General features: G+C 44.4%; 2 protein-coding genes across 2 annotated transcripts; one reads left to right on the forward strand and one right to left on the reverse strand.

Moving 5' to 3' along the window:
* Positions 1-181: 181 nt before the first annotated feature.
* On the reverse strand, positions 182-6,457 carry VCF1 (VCP nuclear cofactor family member 1). The gene is made up of 3 exons (XM_028713923.2): positions 6,272-6,457; positions 3,504-3,600; positions 182-849 (listed from the first exon to the last, which is right to left on the reverse strand). Exons 1-3 carry the CDS (start codon positions 6,316-6,318, stop codon positions 607-609), a joined length of 387 nt encoding a protein of 128 aa, XP_028569756.1. The 5' UTR covers positions 6,319-6,457; the 3' UTR covers positions 182-606.
* A 1,349-nt stretch (positions 6,458-7,806) lies between these two features.
* Positions 7,807-16,910, forward strand: MTNAP1 (mitochondrial nucleoid associated protein 1). The gene is made up of 4 exons (XM_028713910.2): positions 7,807-8,329; positions 9,665-11,104; positions 14,125-14,238; positions 14,795-16,910. The coding sequence occupies exons 2-4, from the start codon at positions 9,673-9,675 to the stop codon at positions 14,806-14,808; spliced, it is 1,560 nt and encodes a 519-aa protein (XP_028569743.2). The 5' UTR covers positions 7,807-8,329; positions 9,665-9,672; the 3' UTR covers positions 14,809-16,910.
* The last annotated feature ends 1,156 nt before the right edge of the window (positions 16,911-18,066 follow it).

An 18,066-nucleotide genomic window follows, 5' to 3' on the forward strand; every position in this document is an offset into this window, starting at 1 on the left:
AACATAAGCAATGAAATGGTTACTATTGGTTTTGAGTACAGTAAGAAAACAAAAGTTCACACTCCTGTTTCTACTTGAGTAAAGCCGTCTTCCACTTAGTACATTTACACTGAGAAACCTTACTAGCAGTATTTTCAAATAACCTTAATGCACATGAACATTCAACCTTAGGAAATATTAATTTACCATAAAAACATATTCACTATTTATTGAAATTAAAAAAAGACTTATAAAACTGAACGCAAATGTTTGAAAGGATTTTACATAAAGCATCAGTTACTAATGAACAGATTAAGAAGTCAGACTGGACTTATTATGCACTCCTATTATACAGAAGTGGATTCTCAGACCCATCATGACATGTCAAAAGATATCCACCCTCCATCCCTCCCCCAAAAGAATCCTATAAAAATTGCTCCAAAGCCCCTTTTGCATTGCAATAGTGCAGCAAACCACAAGTAAACAATTGCCTGTTAACCTGTTATTCCAAATACAGACTGAAAAGGCAACAGGCATTTTGTGCAATTTTAACAAACTTTTAAGTTGAAATATCCCCATCACACAGTGCCGTCCCCCTTCACAGAAGGCAGGGAACTGCTAGGCTCATCATGTGGGAGGACGGCCCCTGCTGTGTAAGCTATGGAAGTGCGCCTCCTTCAGGATCTGGTTGATGTGGAAGTAAGGACCTTGGCATAGTGCAGACTGCTCATGGAAAGACTGAGGAGGTGTCACAGGACTTGATCCTGGCATTATGTGGTGTAGGCTGCTTTCCGGCCCACTAGCTCTGTCAGGGCTGCTGATGCTGCTACTGCTGCAACTACTGGTGCTCCCGCTCTCGCTGCTGGAGGACTATGGAACAGAAGATTGACAAGAATGAAAGTCATCTTACTTTTAAGCCATTGTTATTTACACATCTCAAGTAGGTATTTTTTCTGGATAGCGCTCCCTTCTGTTAGCTGAGTAACCTGATCGTCCTGTTCTCAGTGAACTCCGTAGCTGACAAATTGCATATTCAGCTGTGCTAATAGCCATAAAGGTAAAGGTATCCCTGCCCGTACGGGCCAGTCTTGACAGACTCTGGGGTTGTGCGCCCATCTCACTCAAGAGGCTGGGGACCAGCGCTGTCCGGAGACACTTCCGGGTCATGGGGCCAGCGTGACAAAGCTGCATCTGGCTAGCCAGCGCAGCACACGGAAACGCCATTTACCTTCCCGCTGGTAAGTGGTCCCTATTTATTTACTTGCACCCGGGGGTGCTTTCGAACTGCTAGCTTAGCAGGCGCTGGGACTGAGCAGCGGGAGCGCACCCCGCCGCGGGGATTCGAGCCACCGACCTTTCGATCGGCAAGCCCTAGGCGCTGAGGCTTTTACTCACAGTGCCACCCGCGTCCCTAAACACATTTAAATAATCTAACATTCCTTTGTGAATTCCCCTATTCACTAAAAAGGGCACAAAAGGCTGCATCTTCACATACCCCAAATATTACCCTATTGCCTTTTCCAAAGATCATTTACAGGCATTTCAATTTTGCTCACTCTGAAATAACCATCTTGCTTGAATTCGTGCATTAACCCATTCTACAGGAAATGCAAAAAACCCACAATGTAGCCTCAAGTCTCCCAAGTAGTGTTCAGATCTTTCCATCACTTTATGCACAAAACAATCTGTATTATGTTTCTTGTATATACAAGGCTTGCTCTTGGAGGAAGGAAATGCCCATTTCACTGCAAGTTAGTCGTGCATCACATGGACAGACACTGAGTCCGTACCAGGGTGAGAAATTGGATCTGGCCAACTAGCCACATCATTTTCTTCCCCCTACCCCAGCAGAGCTACCCACCTGATATCAGGTGACCTGTTCTTCCTGCTACACTGTCTGAAATCAGCCAATCAGTTGACCATCAGTGCTTGCAAAGCCCTGTGCACAGTGGTGCCCACAGAACTCCTTTTGGCTTAGCTGCATTTTTAGCTGCCCCCAACCTCATATACAGAGGCTTCATGCACTAAATAAGGAAGTCTGGTAGATCAGAGCTTCCCCACTGCTGGTGTATACACACACCTATTATCTTTTCAGCCTACTTCATGCACCTGGTTTAGCAAATTCTGGCCTACTGCAGCTCCTCAAAAATTCAATTGCCACATTTATTTCTGCAGTATCATACTTCTATGCTTCCTACACTAGACAACCAATTGCCAATCTCAGTGTTTTTACAGTACCTTTGAAACAAGTACTGAACAGTTGAACTAAGTACTGAATGGTAAGCCTGCAACTTACATGCATTTAAATTGTGCACATTCAGCTTCCACATGTGGCAAAAAACAACAACAGAAAATTAAAAAGTGGACAGAGTTCTGGGAAAAATGACTTTGGCAATCCTACCTGCCATTGAACCCATTGGGTTTTGACTGTACACGGTTTTTGCTTTAGGCGCAACCCCCAGAACATAACCCCTGCATAAGTTGCAGGCATACTGTACAGTAGAAAGGCAATTGCTAGGCAACTTATAAGTTCATTTATAGCAGTGTACAGTTCTGTATAACACAATGCAAATGATGTGCCCATGCACCTGTATCTAAAAGCAGACCAATGTTTCTATATTGTATAGCTCCATGGGCAATTCTACCAAACAAGGCACACACATTTCAAGGGATTGAAGAATTACACACACCCAAACATAAATACACAAAACCTGCTTAATTTGGGCTCTACGGGCCTGGGATCAGAAGGTAAGTTCCAGCATATTAAACCCTGAGTCATTATGACACTTAGTATAAGCTTGTCTCATAGCGTTGATTTCTGAATAGAAGCCCTGAATACACCAACCACAAGATTTTTACATTGAATTCAAGAGCGTAGCTGAACACAAAAACTAGTGGTGCCTTACAAAAATGAGCAGCATCTGGAAAATGATAACATTACCAGCTGCACTGCGAATTACAGATTTTTGAATTGTGTTAATTATATTTAAAATATGAAGTACTAGTTCTGCATATATGTAACTGCCAGCAAGGGGAACCCCTGGTTCCATCGTAAGTTGAGTGTTTAAGCTGCTCTACCCTCACTTCAGGATTATCTCATTGAGTTCTACTGCCTAGTAGGAAATAGCTAAAGGGTGAAACCAAAGAAGACCAAGGACAAAATCAGAAATGTTTGAACAATCTTGGCATTATATAGACATCATGTTATTTCTGTTCCTGATGCTACACTTGAATGTGATCACATTGTAAGAATATTTTATAAGTCACCATGAGAGCTTCTTAGAGCTTGAAAGCAGGATGTAAGTATTCTAAATCAATTAATGAATATATACCTCACATCTCTTATTTAAACACTCATGGTTTCTGAACCAACTTCAAAGGCAGGATCAAGGTCTTCCTCACAGTAACCAAATCGGAACTGATCATCTGGACATATATCTATTGCTTGAACACTCCCCATCAGTTGATTATACACAAATTCCCAAAGCAATACCAACTCAGCAATGAAGTGGAGCACATCTTACCTCTGTATCCCAGGAGTCATGAAAAACAGCATTTTGGCTACTGCGTTTTGTTTGTGGGATGTGGACATCCTCCTCTATGCCATTTCGTCTCCTCTTCCTGAAACAAACAATGCAAGAACAGCAGAGATTAAGTTTCATTCCTTGTACCTAGCACACTTTAATAAAAAACAATGTTACAGCTCCTGCACTAATTACCAACAACTAGTTTAACTGCTTTGCAGTGTTTACATTTTTCTTCAGCTGCCCATTTTAGTAAGGAGTCAGACATTAAACCCAGAAGAGATCAGTATCAAAGGATGTAGTTCAACCTGAATTAATTGAAGAATGTCTTTTCACCACTCACCTTACTACTCTGTGAAACCTTGGAAGGAAATACCTTTAACAATTAATCACCTCTTGAAATTACCATCCTGGTCCTTCCCAGACAGAGGATCTCAGTACAGTGGATGCTCGGGTTGTGAATGTGATCCGTGCGGGAGGCACGTTCGGAACCCACAGCGTTCGCAACCCGCAGTGCCATGTCTGCACGCGCACGGGTCGTGATTCGGCGCTTCTGCGCATAGTGCCAAAACCCGGAAGTAACTCGTTCTAGTACTTCCGGGGTCTGCGCGGTGCGCAACCTGAAAACACACAATCTGAAGCATCTGTAACCTGAGGTATGACTGTACAATATTCAAGATTTCTCCAAGCAACAGCCATTTCTAAAAATTAGCCATGGAGTATTCTGAATGACATCCGGCTATATTAAAGAACGGTTATGTTCTTCAGGTTTATGGCCTTCAACTAGACATCAGCATCTCTCTCTCTCTCTATATATATATATATATGTTGGCAGTTAAAATCAAGTCAGGTTGTAGGAAACATTGTAATAAGACTAAAAGGAAGCATCTTCATTCATTCATTCCTGGGTATGTTCACTTTGCCTGAAGGGCTTGACTTAATCGTCAACAAAAGCCCTGTTTTGTCCATTTTGTGGAATCCAGAGTACAGTGACATTTTGGGCCAAAACTGTAGCTTTACACTCTTTGACAAAATGTAAAGCAAATGGTTCAAAAGTCAACGTGGGTACCTTGATGGGTAGAAATGTCCAAGGATCATTAAACATACATTCCATCTGGCTAGCCATTCAGTTTTGGATATTATTTATCCATGCTCTTATGGCATTCTCCCATGAGATTAGGTTATAGCATTACATGGTACCAATTTGCTAAATAGAGGGAAAGCATATTAACAATTTACAAACCTTTACCTATTATTGACACTACCACAAAACTAATATATTGATTAGACTCAAGTCCTCATTCTTTTTATCCCACTGAATTTTCTAACCACACACCAGTGATGACACAAGACTTCAGGCAGCTGTTTTTCCTAACTGCTAATAGCATCTATGCAGGATGGCAAGGCACAAAAATACATGGCAGTTGGAAATAGACTTCTGCATTTTTTATGAGAAGCCTAACACTCTATATAACAGAACTGTGCTGACAACTGTGTATGGTGTACAGTTACAGAATTCAAACCCTAACTAACCCTGGAACATAAAGTTTGAGTAGCAAAGTGGCTAAACACAATCAGGATTGCATTGCACAAGCATAAATCATGTGCCCTGTTTAAATCTCACCTCAGCCATGAACTTACTTAGGTGGCCTTTGGCTCACACTAGCCTTTTAATCTCAGCCCCTCATTTGCAATATAGGGCTAAGACAAAACCTGCTTCACATGGTCGAAAAAGCGTACAATTAGTTTTAAGGAGATGCAGATTCAAAACCCCCACTCACTGGGCCACTTTGTGCCAGTTGTGTTTCTCTCAGCCTTAACCCACCTCGCAAGGTTGTTGCAAATTAAAAAAGAGGGTTGTGGCAGGAAAACGACATATGCCGTCCTAAGCAAGACTGAGGAACATAGCAGCCAACTCCTAGGGGCTGAGGTCTCTTTGACCCTCCCCAAATTTTTTTTTGAGAGGGGGCCAACCCCCCCCCAATGTTTATGGGTACAGTATTGCCATTTAAATAGTGTGCATATGCCACATCTTGTGATCAGTTATGTGGGGCGGGGCTTACCTCCCCCCCAATATTTTATCCAAGTTTGGCACCCTTGCTGATGCAGGGTGGGCTATAAACATAGGAGCCATTTTAACGCACGGAATCTATGCTGCGACCCTTCCAAAAAGAATTCGGAAGCGACTAATACCCCCCTCCTCCCCACGCTGACATATTTCTGAGTAAAGGTGATCAAGATTGCAAGATCAGCAACCTAAATTTCGGCGGCGGGGGGAGGGGGCGCGTGTACAAGGAAATCGTGTACGCGTAGGGGTGGGGTAGGAAAAAGATGCTCATTTGTTTATTTTTTTGTCCTGTCAAAAAGCTTCGCTTAAAATGGCCACTGCCGGGCCTGCTTCGCGTCGAGACCGAAGGCGGCTCTCCTTCAAGTGACCCAGAACCCCCTTCCTTCGCAGAGGGGCGCTTTCGAGACCAGCCACGATCACAATTAACGTTGCCAGGTGGTTTCTTGGGTCCTCCCCTCCCCCAGCCAAAGTCGCCCTTCCCGTAGTCGCCGTCCATCAATTCCCCCCGCCTCAGCCAACGGAGCCTCCCCGCCCCCAGCTGCAGACGCCGCCGCCGCCGCCCCTCCTCCCACCCCCACCCTGCCGTTCGAAGTTTTCCCCCCTCCGGCCACCGTACGTTCTTGTCCCCCCCCCCTTAAGACGCCTCTCCCCCCACCCCCACCGCCGCCCATTTCTTTCTCTCTCGCGCGGCCTTCCTCACCTCTGCCGAGCTCCCCGCTCGCTTGGCAGCGCCCCCCGGCAGCTCATGGCCGGGCCGAGCCGCTTCTCGCAGAGCCGAAAGCCGAAAAGGCCAGCAGGCCCCGCTGTGACGCTCCCAAACAATCTCTCCTCAGCAGCTCGCTCCCTCCCTCGGCTCTCCGCTCTCCGCCTCCTCCTTCTCCTCCTCCACCACAAGCCGCAGCTTCCGGTGTGCACGCCTCCCGCGCAAGCGCACTGGCAGCACACGAAGAGCGCTCCGTTACCTCCCCCCCTCCCCAGCCTCCGAGACTCCTCAGCCCCGTAACCGGATTGGCTGTCGACGCCGAGGCCGTCCCCGCATGCGCCTAGTGTGATTGCACAGTATGCGGCGGGCGCATGCGCTATCACAAAACTCTTTTCTTTTACCCCGCCCTCTCGTCCTGCGCATGCGCGGAGGTCAATTTGTTTCAGTTCCGTCAGAGGGATACGTCGCAGTAATAAATAGCCTTCCTCATAATCATAGAGATCAGCGTTGTACTTGTCTGCTTAGGTGTAAATGCCCCTGAGCTCAATAGATCCTGCTTCTAAGGGGAAACGGCGTAGGATTTGACCGCGGGGCTTCGACCCAGTGCCCGCTTACACTGAGCAAAATGGGATTTACCTCTGAGTAGACATGTACGGGATTCCACTGCAGATGCGTTTTCATGTGGAATTACCGGTAGACCCAGGAGGCAGGAAATACACACGGGATCGAGCCACGGCAATGTTTTAAAGCCACAAATATAACTCAGCAACATTTCCATATATATATATATATATGTGTGTGTGTGTGTGTGTGTGTGTGTGTGTGTGTGTAGACACACACACACACAATTTCTAATTGGGCCAACGTCTGCTTTTGAAGGAGCTTTGGGCTGAGAAGCAATTTAACTTCGCCTCGCTCCCGTGGTATTTCTGTGCGGATTCCCTTTCTGCTGTAGTTTCAGCTACACCCATTCACAAGTTCTTCTGTTAAGTCCGTTTGAAATACATGTCACAGGCTGGTCAGTGCTTCCCAAACTCGGGTCTCCAGCTGTTTTTGGACGACCATTCCCATCGCCTCCCCCCCATCATTCATCCTAGGGATAATGGGAGTTGTAGTCCAACCCCCCCAACAGCTGGAGAACCTTCGTTCCTGAAATTTGGACAGTGGCTGTGGCAGGTTTGCCGCAGAGATTTGTGACGTGTTTTGCTAATAAAAACTTGAGTAGGTGACACTTAATTAGAGTTGGTGTAAGTCACTCTCAGCCTGAAACGTGATCGAGCGGAGATGGTTATAAACTCCACTAAAGGCTGCAAGGTGGAGATGTTAACATTACACCCAAGGGTCTTACAAATGTACTCTACCCCGCTGCAATGTGGGACAATAACGCCAGACTACATTGCAGTGTTGTCACGAGCCACAGTCAGTGTGTAGCTTTATAACGCCGTATTTACTTGTAAAATACATACATACACACTTTATGGGAATGTTCCAATCATGAGATTGTGCGATCATATACATCACAAACAGCGCCCCATGCAGAACCAAAAGCAAATCCCCTTTAAGTATGAGTTTATTTGGCAACTTTCATGATTACTTGCTATGTTTGGTAAAAATATGCACCTATGGAATATTTTTTACGTCACTCATTCTATCCCAAGCTTATTATCATTTTATTATTTCGTGGTTTTATTCTTTTAGCTTTAATTTTGGTTTGGCTGGAAATAAAAAAAATACACATTTATAGTCTGCTGCAGAATAAAGCTCCTGATATCAAACTGCACTAAGGTAAAGAAAATCCGGTTTTGCATAAGCCATTTTAAGAAGCACTTTGCTGCCTGGCGATCTCTTATCATAGCATGATGAGACTCATGTGACTAATGGCCAGGCCAATGCGCAGCTGTTTCAACAAGAGCAGCTTTATTTAACCCCACTTTCAGTTTCAATGGTTTCTACGGAAAGTCTGCTAGCAGCAGCTGGGAAGAGCGATGCCGAGAACATTTGACACAGCTCATCACCGCTTTGTGGAGCTGCAGGATTAGACCTTCATTGATCGAGGTACGGGGGGGTGGGTGGAGTGGCGTGGAGTTTGCACAAGCCCTGAGGTAGTGAGATCTGATTTAAACAGATTTAAACTAAGCAGTTCTGTCTCTGATCGCGGCTATAAGGCAACCTGGGAATTAAGAAGCTAAACTTGCTTTCCTTTTCGCCACTGGCAAATGAATGGAAGCGTCGCAAACTTTCGTTTCGTGATTGCGGGGCGTGGGGTGTTTTGTTTCCGCTTTGCAAGTTGAAAGAACAGCTCCTTCTTGCTAGAAGCTTAAAATTCCCATCATTTAAGTCTAGGAATACTACTTTTATATGAAAGGAGACAATGACGGTATTGAACAAAGGAAGTTTCCCTTCCACTACATCTTCCTACCAGGAAAGGCTGGATTTTTCTATGTTTTACAGTTAGATAATCAACTCACTCCAGTCCATTAATTTAAATGGAACTGCAACTCTTTGTTCATGAAAACAACATCCCTGTTTCAGCCCTATTGTACCGATTGATTAAACCCTGGCTTTGCTCACTGGTGGAGGAAGAGGTGGGGGGGAGCGCATTGCCCCCAACAGCTGCTGGCACTGAACGCCATGCCCCGAGGACATGCGCCATGCCCCCAGGACACTGGCTTTGCTAAACTGTAGTTGGACTGTACGTGCCTTTTCACTAGTACAGTAGAACCTCAGCTAATGTTACCCTCAGGTAATGTAAACTTCGGGTTGCAAAAGCGGCAAACCCAGAAGTGTTTCTCCACATGTGCAGAAGCGCTCTACCATGCCACGCGCATGCGCAGAAGCGGTTCCTCCGGTTGCGAAAACCTTGGGATCCGACTGGAGCTCCGGAACGGATCCCATCCGCAACCACTGTACCACTGTAGTAGGAAGAATTGTGTTCCTTGGAGTATTTTTTATGGAAGAAATGTATCTTAAAACTATAAATATGACTTTAAGAAATCACAACCAATCTTAAAAGTCAAAACTAATTTCATTTCCATGTAAACTGGAAATATTATTATTATTATTATTATTATTATTATTATTATTATTATTATTATTATTACAACTCACCATTTTCCCAGATCGGGACTCAAGGTGACTTACAGATAAAATAGAAAAACCAAAAACATAGTCATTAAAAATAATTAAACCCTGATTGAATTAAAACAATATAAAAAGATCCATTAAAATACAGAAATGAAACTGGTAGCAGATGGGACACACAAAATACAGGCATCACTTTACTATGCACCTGGTATAAGTTCCATTAAAATTGTTCCTACACTCACTCCTTTCCTCATGAAGGGATGTAGGAAAGTTTACCAATCCATGCTGTCTTATTTTCCTCTGCAGGCAGAAAAATGGCAGGTATCACTTCAGGAGTAGAAACTTGCCCCTTCTGCAAAAAGCCATTTAAACGGCTCAAGTCTCACCTGCCTCACTGTAAGATGGCGGGAGATGCAGACTCAAGGAATGTTTTGCCTCCCAGCAAGAAAGCTGGGAAAAAGAAAGAGCAGATCAAAAGCACAGAAACTACCTCCAAAAAAGAAAATAAGAAAAACAAAGCAAAAGCAACAACACATTCCTTGCAACCACAGGAAATACCTGGATCAGCAAGATGCAGCCATCAGCATTCAGTTGAGGATGCACAAAAGCAAATCAAGTGTGCTACTGAAAAAACACACAAAACTGAAGGTGCAAATCAAGGAGCCTCAGAAGATGCCCAAACACAATCAGCTGAAAAGGTGTTTTCAGCAACGAAGCTTGCAAAAAAGTCACCCACAGAACAGAAAAGCAGAAGTAAACCTACCCCTAACGAAGAGGAATCTGCATCCAGTCTCACTTTAAAGCCACTGAATCAGAATGGAAAATCAACTTCAGAATCTCCTAGTGGAGCTAGCCAGACAACTAGTCCTTCTACGAAACAGAGGCAAAAGAAAGAATCATCTGCAAAGCCAGATTCTTTCACTAATAATTATCAACCTATTCCTCAGAGATTTATTGATACTGTAGAACTAGTGATAGAAAACCATCGTGTGAGGATATTGAGGAACAAGTGTGAATCATCTGTTGAGAATATCCCTTTAAATAAAGCTGTTGTGGGCAACCAGAAGGCAGGGTGCTGGCCTGCGAAACCACCATCTGGAGATGCCGAGATTGCCTTGGCTGATGGGCAGCAAAGTATTACCGAACCTGAGGGTGGAAAGAGCTCTTCAGGTCTTGAACATTCAAGGAATATTTGGAGCGGAGAGACAAAAAAGAATGTGACTACAATTAAAACACACACTTCCGATGGCCGTTTTATGGACAACTGCAGACAAGTCTCCAACACTCCTGTTCATCTGGCTGCAGGAATAAAAAGCACGATTGAAGAAAATCCTGTATGTTTCCAAGGGGAGGGGTATTGGAAAGAATCTCCAGTTTACATCAGTTTCAACTCAGAGATCTACCCCTCATTTACAGAAGCCCTCAGAGAAAGACATAATGAAACCTCTAACTACTACTTAACTAGTCTGGGAAAAGAGATTGCTTTGCGTTCTGTTGTGACTATAGGAGATAAAGGCACAGGGATATATGTGAATCAACCATCACTCCAAACGTTAAAAATGCCTGCTGCCCATTGGCCCACACCCCCTGATAGAAGCATACGCCCAAGTCCTTTGGGACTGGAGTGGTTTCCAGAACTGTATCCTAATTATCGTGGGCTAGGTTTATTTTCAAAGAGGCCATCTCAGTGGGCTACAGTCATCCCGGAAGCTAAAGTACTCAATCTCCCTTGGGAAGGCCAGCAAGGTAAAAGGAGAAGTTTTTAACTATTGATTTCTAAGAGAGAACAGTTCACGCTGCTACCCAGTGGGCTGGTTTGTTGAAGTGGTGATCAGGTCATGCATGGTTAATGCAGTAGGAAGAGGAAGGTGTGCACAGCCTTTGTTTCATAGAGTCTTTTGGTTCTCTGGGGATATTTTATTTGGTTTTAAAATCCCAGGCCATCAAAATCCTGAAAAGGGCGAGACCTACCAGAACACAGCTGCTTCTCCCTTTCTTGAATTGCTTTCACAAGCCCCGGCAAGGAGAATGGATCCATTGAAGCCAATTTCATCCCCTTTCTGGGTAGGTTTTAAATGGGAAATCCTTTAAAATCCATGCAGAAAAACAAGAAGTATATACGAGGCATTCCAAGGGTTGTGTGCTGCCTTCATTCCTCTAAAAAAAGAAAATCTTCGTATATTTTTTTCAAAACAGGGTACCCAGCCACCCATAACCTGGAGCAGCTAGCGCACAAGGCTCCTTGGCACCACACACTCTGAGTGCACATACATTTTTGGAGGAGCTGAACTAGGCACACAACCCTTTGATGGCCTCGTAAAGGAATTAAGCAGACTGTGGATTCTGAAGCGGACCATTGCTTTGATCCAAGTCACAATCTGCTTTGGATTGAATTGGGTGAGTCTGTTTCAGAATCATGAGCCTCAGTTCCAGCACTTCATGGATGTTTACCCCATGTTCCTGGGAGCCCTTCTCATAGGTCCTTGCTGTCTTCTTTTCCTTTTCCCCCTGTTTGAATATTATTTTAGTTCAAAGATGAGTTTGAGTACTTTGGGCCCACTAGGCTCTTTTTGAATTGCATTGATTTTCACTTCCTTCAACTGTCTGCAGGCTACTCTCAGGCTGTATACACTACAGAAGTACCGTATATCAGTTTCATACAGGTTTAACAATTACACCTTCCCCGAAGACTCCCTGGGAGCTGTGTTTCCCCGAGGGTTCTTCTGAGAACGTTAGATGTTCCTACACCCTTTCAAAGAGCTATGGCTTCTGCGACCCCCTGCAGGAAGGAAATGGCTATTAAGCCAATTTATATATAATGTAGAAAGTTGTGTCTTGCAAGCTGTAGTTTTGCCCTCACACATGTCCTCGAGTTAATTTATAGCAGGATGCATGAGGGTGCTGGCCTATTCTCAGGTTGCTTTGGGTATGTGGCCATGTTGACTTTTTTTTATTCCAAAGGTTCTAAAAATCGTTTCAGATGTTTAGAAAAGGTGGCGGTAGTTTGGGATGGGCTGCGGGGAGCGGTGTGAACAACGTGACCTTAGTATTGAGAATGTATCTTGGTTCCCCGGTGCAAGAAACCTGCAACAAAGAGCTAAACATTTATTCCAGGGAATCAACATCTTCTGTCTATTATTTCAATGGGTGTTTTTTGTTTCGGTTTCAGAAGTGTATATTATAGGGAAGTAATTCCTCAAGTAATCTATAGGTAGGGTAACATTATAGACTAGCATGACTACACTTCTGGATATTGTTACCAGTGTTATTTTCTAGAAAAAGAGATACCGGAACTCACCACGAACTCCTCCCTTGTTCTCTTATAATGGCAATGGCGCCCACGTGAGAAGTTCCAGCTGAAAATAAGCCCTGAATGTTACTATAGATTGAGTACACATTCAAGTTCAGGCTCTATAGGCTAAGCTGGGAACCAAAACACCTTAGATTTTACCATGAAGCTGGTTTGCATAAATCCATCCTTCTCCAAGGAACACGGATGCGGGTGGTGCTGTGTGTTAAACCACAGAGCCTAGGACTTGTCGATCGGAAGGTTGGCGGTTCGAATCCCCACAACGGGGTGAGCTCCCTTTTCTCGGTCCCAGCTCCTGCCCACCTAGCAGTTTGAAAGCACGTCAAAGTGCAAGTAGATAAATACCATAGGTACCGCTCCGGCGGGAAGGTAAACGGCGTTTCCATGTGCTGCTCTGGTTTGCCAGAAGTGGCTTAGTCCTGCTGGCCACATGACCCGGAAGCTGTACACCGGCTCCCTTGGCCAATAAAGCGAGATGAGCGCCGCAACCCCAGAGTCGGCCACAACTGGACCTAATGGTCAGGGGTCCCCTTTACCCTTTACCAGGGAACAAGAGAGAAGCCATTCTTTTCCCTGCTCAGAATGTTTTGTTATGTTGTTTGCCCTGCAGCAGCAATAGTCATCATGATAAGCACTCCGCCTGCTGTATCATTTGGCAGGCAGGGTACTTCATTGTGAAAAGATCACTTACTGGGCAAGCCATACCCTTTCACTAGAAATGAAGCCTTTCCCAGCAACCGAATCGGCTCAATTTCCATAGGCAGCCTGGAGCCCTTTCTACTGCCAGTAGGTCTACTTGTGAAGAAACACCCATGCTTGCAGCTTGCTTGTGAGTCAGCCAATTGATTTGCTGTGGTACAAAAAGGCAAGGAGAGGTTTCAGCCTGCTATTTTGGAACTAGAGCTCTTTCCAGATTCCATGTCTAACATTTCTCACAATGTCTGCTTGGGCCATCATGCAGAACATCACAGGGAAGCAAAGTTACTCTGAATACACTGACCTACAAACCTTACTGGTCAGTGATTCAACCAGTATGAGCTTTACTGGCTAGTCTAAATACTTAATCCAGGGAGTGCGGGGATGGGACCCTGATGGAAACTTGCGAAGAGAGGAGTTTATTATTGCCGGGGAGGAGGGGGAAAGGATCTAGCTGTTTTCTTTCCTAGTTCCACTGGCAGAAAGGCATCTGATGGATGTAAAATTCCAAGATTTGTCTGCTTGGCTAGCCACCCGTGACTTGTCTCTGCAGGGGATGCTTGGGGCAACACAGAGGTGCGAGAGCAAATCATGCACTGTGTCTTTCTGTGCTGCTTTGGAATAGTCAGTTGGCTGGCAGGGGAGTTGAGGATGGCTGCACAGCCCTTGTTATTATGCATGAAAAAGGAAAGGCTTGATCTGTACCCTTAAAACTACTGACAAGAACAATCAAACTGCTCCTGTCTTTCTTCCTAAACAGCCTGGAATGGATACTACAACAGATACATCAGCGTGAAAAAGAACGGAGTGGCTGGTATCTCCATCCTGCTTCTGGGCTGCATCCTCAGCTATGCCTGGAGCTATCCACACATTAGTAAGGCCTTTTCTCTGTATTTATTGTAGACAAGGTCACTGTTGCTTGAGTTCTTGATCTTTGGTATGTGGGGTTCCTGCTGTTCAGGAAAGCAACCATGCAAACTCATGAACAATGCCTTTGGATTAAAGACTTGACAACTTTTTCCCACTATGCTTAAGCGACTGAAGGTTCAAAAACTGTCCCTAGAACGCCCTTTAATCAGAAAGTAGCTATACCCCTAATCAGTAACTATTTGTACAAGAAGACTACATTGAGGAGTGGATGGAGGGTGGTAGACCAGAGGTGCTTTCCATCCCTAAGATGGCAACTAATGTTTAGTCTGTGCTCTTTGCACCCAATACAAAGGGAAAGTTCTTACGTCTGTGGAGCATAGCTGAGAAATATGTTGCTGCTGTTTTACGAAAGGCTCTCTCACTGCACAATCGTATGGAAGCTTATTTGAAAATAAGTCCTGTTGTTTTCGATTATACATATTGATGAAATGGCAGCAGAAGTATAAACCTCCACGTTTTCATAGTTTTAATTTTGGGGTTTTGTTCTCTCCCAACGATAGAACACAGTCGCTGACAGAAATATCGCTGGTGAGGATGCGAGAGAATGTGGTGGAAGGAGTTGGCATGCAAGCAGATTTGGACCTTGTCCCACAGGTTTGTTCCGAGAGGAAAAAGACAAGCTGAAAAATTCTGCGGAAGACGCTAGAAGTACTTTTGTCTTTGTTACTTAGGAGCAACATCTACATAAGGACTTCCACCTGGAGGCCCTTGAGAGATAGTCATCAGTCTTGGCCTAGAGCAGCCTTCTTCAGTGTGGTGTCCTCCAGAAGTTAAGTAGCTCCTGTCAGACATGAAGGAAGATGTGATCCAAAAACATCTGGAGAGCTGCAGATTCCCTATTCCTGTTCTAGACAGACTAGCAACAACTGCAATGTCTTGTTATTGTTGACAACAGCCAACAACAGTATGAACTCATACTCATAGTTTACTATTAAAGAAGCAGATAACTATTTCTCTTCTGCTTTTCTGAATACATGAAGTCTGCTCAGGTTGCATAAAAGATGGTATTAGTCTCATGTGGGAATCTGAGTGGAATTAAAATGCAGCGGTTTTTCTTTAGGGATGATCGGACCTTTCATACCCCATTTTTTTGAGAAGAACTGTGGATGAGGGTCTGTAGTGGATCTGGTCTAGCCAAGCCCAGTTTTAATATGCTTTTATCCTGGGTATTAAAATGTATTTTGCATACACACAGCCTTTGGTACTGTGGCAGGTGAATGCATTCTTTATTTTATTTTAGGTGGTTATTAGACACAGACTCATGACATTGCTAATGATGAGACGTATTTCCTGTGCCTGCACACTTGAACTGTCTTCACGGGGGTTTAAAAAATATATATTTAGTTTAGTCAAGGGCAAAAACTTCCCCACTTTATAACACTCATGTAAACCTTTGAAAAGAATAGCAGTGCAAGGCTGCTTCTTCATAACAATAGCCTGTCTTGCATTGTTGTTGTTTAGTCGTTTAGTTGTGTCTGTCTCTTCGTGACCCCATGGACCAGAGCACGCCAGGCACTCCTGTCTTCCACTGCCTCCCGCAGTTTGGTCAAACTCATGCTGGTAGCTTCGAGAACACTGTCCAACCATCTCATCCTCTGCCGGCCCCTTCTCCTTGTGCCCTCCATCTTTCCCAACATCAGGGGCTTTTCCTGGGAGTCTTCTCTTCTCATAAGGTGGCCAACGTATTGGAGCCTCAGCTGCAGGATCTGTCCTTCCAGTGAGCACTCAGGGCTGATTAGCCCTGAGTGTCTTGCATTATTATTTCTTGTTTATCCATTTTCCTTCGACGGGCCATGAAGATCTAGTGGCTTATTTGTAAGAGTAAACGGGCCCCTTCCATTACACTGGTGGCCATAATTATATTGCAGGATGAAGGCTAGCACCATCCTAGATTGTGGGTGGGTTTCACCTAACAAGCCTCATCCGTTTCCAGTTGTGCAACAGCTTTCCATTGACATACTTGGATCTACTTCCAGCTGCTATTCCATTTGTGTCTCTGGGTGACTGTTCAAATGGAAGAACATAAGAAGAGCACTGCTGGAGCACCCTGTTTTCACGATGGTCAACCAGATGCCCATGGGAAGCTCACAAGCAGAACCTGAGGACAGGATTATTTGGGTAGGAGAAAGTGCTTTCAGTGAATAATGTGTACACAGTCTCAGGCTTAACAGCATTCTAGCACCAGTGAAGATGGAATGGTTTCAACTACTCCACGTTGACCAAGTATCCCAAAGCAGCCAATAGCGCTACAGTAATAATGGATTTTAGAGCGTACTAAAGCTGAGCAGGAGTAACATCAATAATGTACTGTTCCATTTCTGGAGGAAGAAATCCATACCAATAACTAGCTAAGATGCCCTTTTGAGTAGAAGCTCACCAGACAAAAGCGAGACGCCGATTTAAATCAGGGCTGACTCTTTTGTACTCAAGTCACAATGGATTTATAATTCTGTAGTTGTGGAAACCCCACACCTGCAATTAATTGCTGGGTCTTTATTGCAAACATTTCACTTCCAGCACTTGATGAACGGCAGGAAGTATATTATTGCCACATTTTACACGTTCCTGTGAAACTTAATTTGACTGCTTGCAATATAAATCCTGAAGATTTTCCTACTTTTTGGCTTGGGGCTGCATTTCTTTTATAAGAACACAACTGGTCGTCCTTTTTTTTGCTGCTAGATGTGCAGTACACCTTTGCCAACTGTTGCTTTTAAATGATTTGTAGCTCTCTCGGCTGGAAAAGGGAAGGGAACAGGTGCTTGGTAAATCCTAACTGCCGTTGTCGAGGTGCCATCTTAATCTTTGAAATAGTTTCTGTACCATGTGGGGATATAACACAAGCCAGGGGAAAGATTCCAGTTCAGAACCTGAATGTTTTGTGGGAATGAACGTGCCTCTTGCAGTACGTTACAATAGCCTGCAGATGGTGATCAAGCGCCAGTATAGAAGAGAAGCATGCGCATGGTTATGACAAGTAAGTGTTGATGAGATGCTTAGCTTGACAGGTATGTGCCACCTGGACTTGTCTATCATGGCAAGAAGGGAATTTATGGGGAGAACATCCTAGTTGCTAGGAAGGTTTCTCCACCTTTCCCAATAACATGCTCATATGGCTGCTTGCTGTTGATTTACTGTGCCTGAGGTTCCCAAATGTTTTTGCAAAGCTTGTCTTTCAGAAACTGGGGGCCCAGATAAACCCCACAATCTCATCATGTTAGGAGACCCCCCTCGCAGAGTGACTATCCCCAGCATCCTTAACAAACTGCCCAAGTCCCCAAGGTTTTGGTGCGGTTGTGAATTCTGTTCATGCAATCAAAATCTATTCAGGTCTACGCTTTCCACCATCCTGAGCTACAGGGTTGCTGCTGCTCTCAGTGTGCATCCTGCAAATATACTTGGGCCCTCCCAAGTCCTGCATACACATACACACCCCTCTATCCTATCTTTTGGGCTCCCAGTACAGTGATTCCACCCATCTTTTAGGGGCCGCAGAGGATGAGGGAAGTGGGTTTGGGACTTCTGTGGCATGCCGGGTTGCTCTACTGCAAACATGCCGAGAAGGGCTGACTGCTTTTACGTTCTTATTCCAGTGCAGCTTGCTCAAGCTTTCTAGATAATAATAATAATAATAATAATAATAATAATAATAATAATAATAATAATAATAATTTATTATTTGTACCCCGCCCATCTGGCTGGGTTTCCTGTCTTCTGAATGTCAGGTAGATGTTTATCGCTTTGACATCTGATGGGAGGGCGTTCTACAGGG

This window comes from Podarcis muralis, chromosome 2, assembly GCF_964188315.1.
Source record: "Podarcis muralis chromosome 2, rPodMur119.hap1.1, whole genome shotgun sequence".
NCBI lineage: Eukaryota > Metazoa > Chordata > Lepidosauria > Squamata > Lacertidae > Podarcis > Podarcis muralis.

Coding starts and splice junctions, on each gene's coding strand:
- VCF1 (XM_028713923.2), bottom strand. CDS start 6,318: ATGAGCTGCCGGGGGGCGCTGCCAAGCGAGCGGGGAGCTCGGCAGAG. Junction 3,601..6,271: donor GAGCGGGGAGCTCGGCAGAG/GTGAGGAAGGCC, acceptor TGTTTGTTTCAG/GAAGAGGAGACGAAATGGCA. Junction 850..3,503: donor ATGACTCCTGGGATACAGAG/GTAAGATGTGCT, acceptor TCTGTTCCATAG/TCCTCCAGCAGCGAGAGCGG.
- MTNAP1 (XM_028713910.2), top strand. CDS start 9,673: ATGGCAGGTATCACTTCAGGAGTAGAAACTTGCCCCTTCTGCAAAAAG. Junction 11,105..14,124: donor CCCTTGGGAAGGCCAGCAAG/GTAAAAGGAGAA, acceptor CTTCCTAAACAG/CCTGGAATGGATACTACAAC.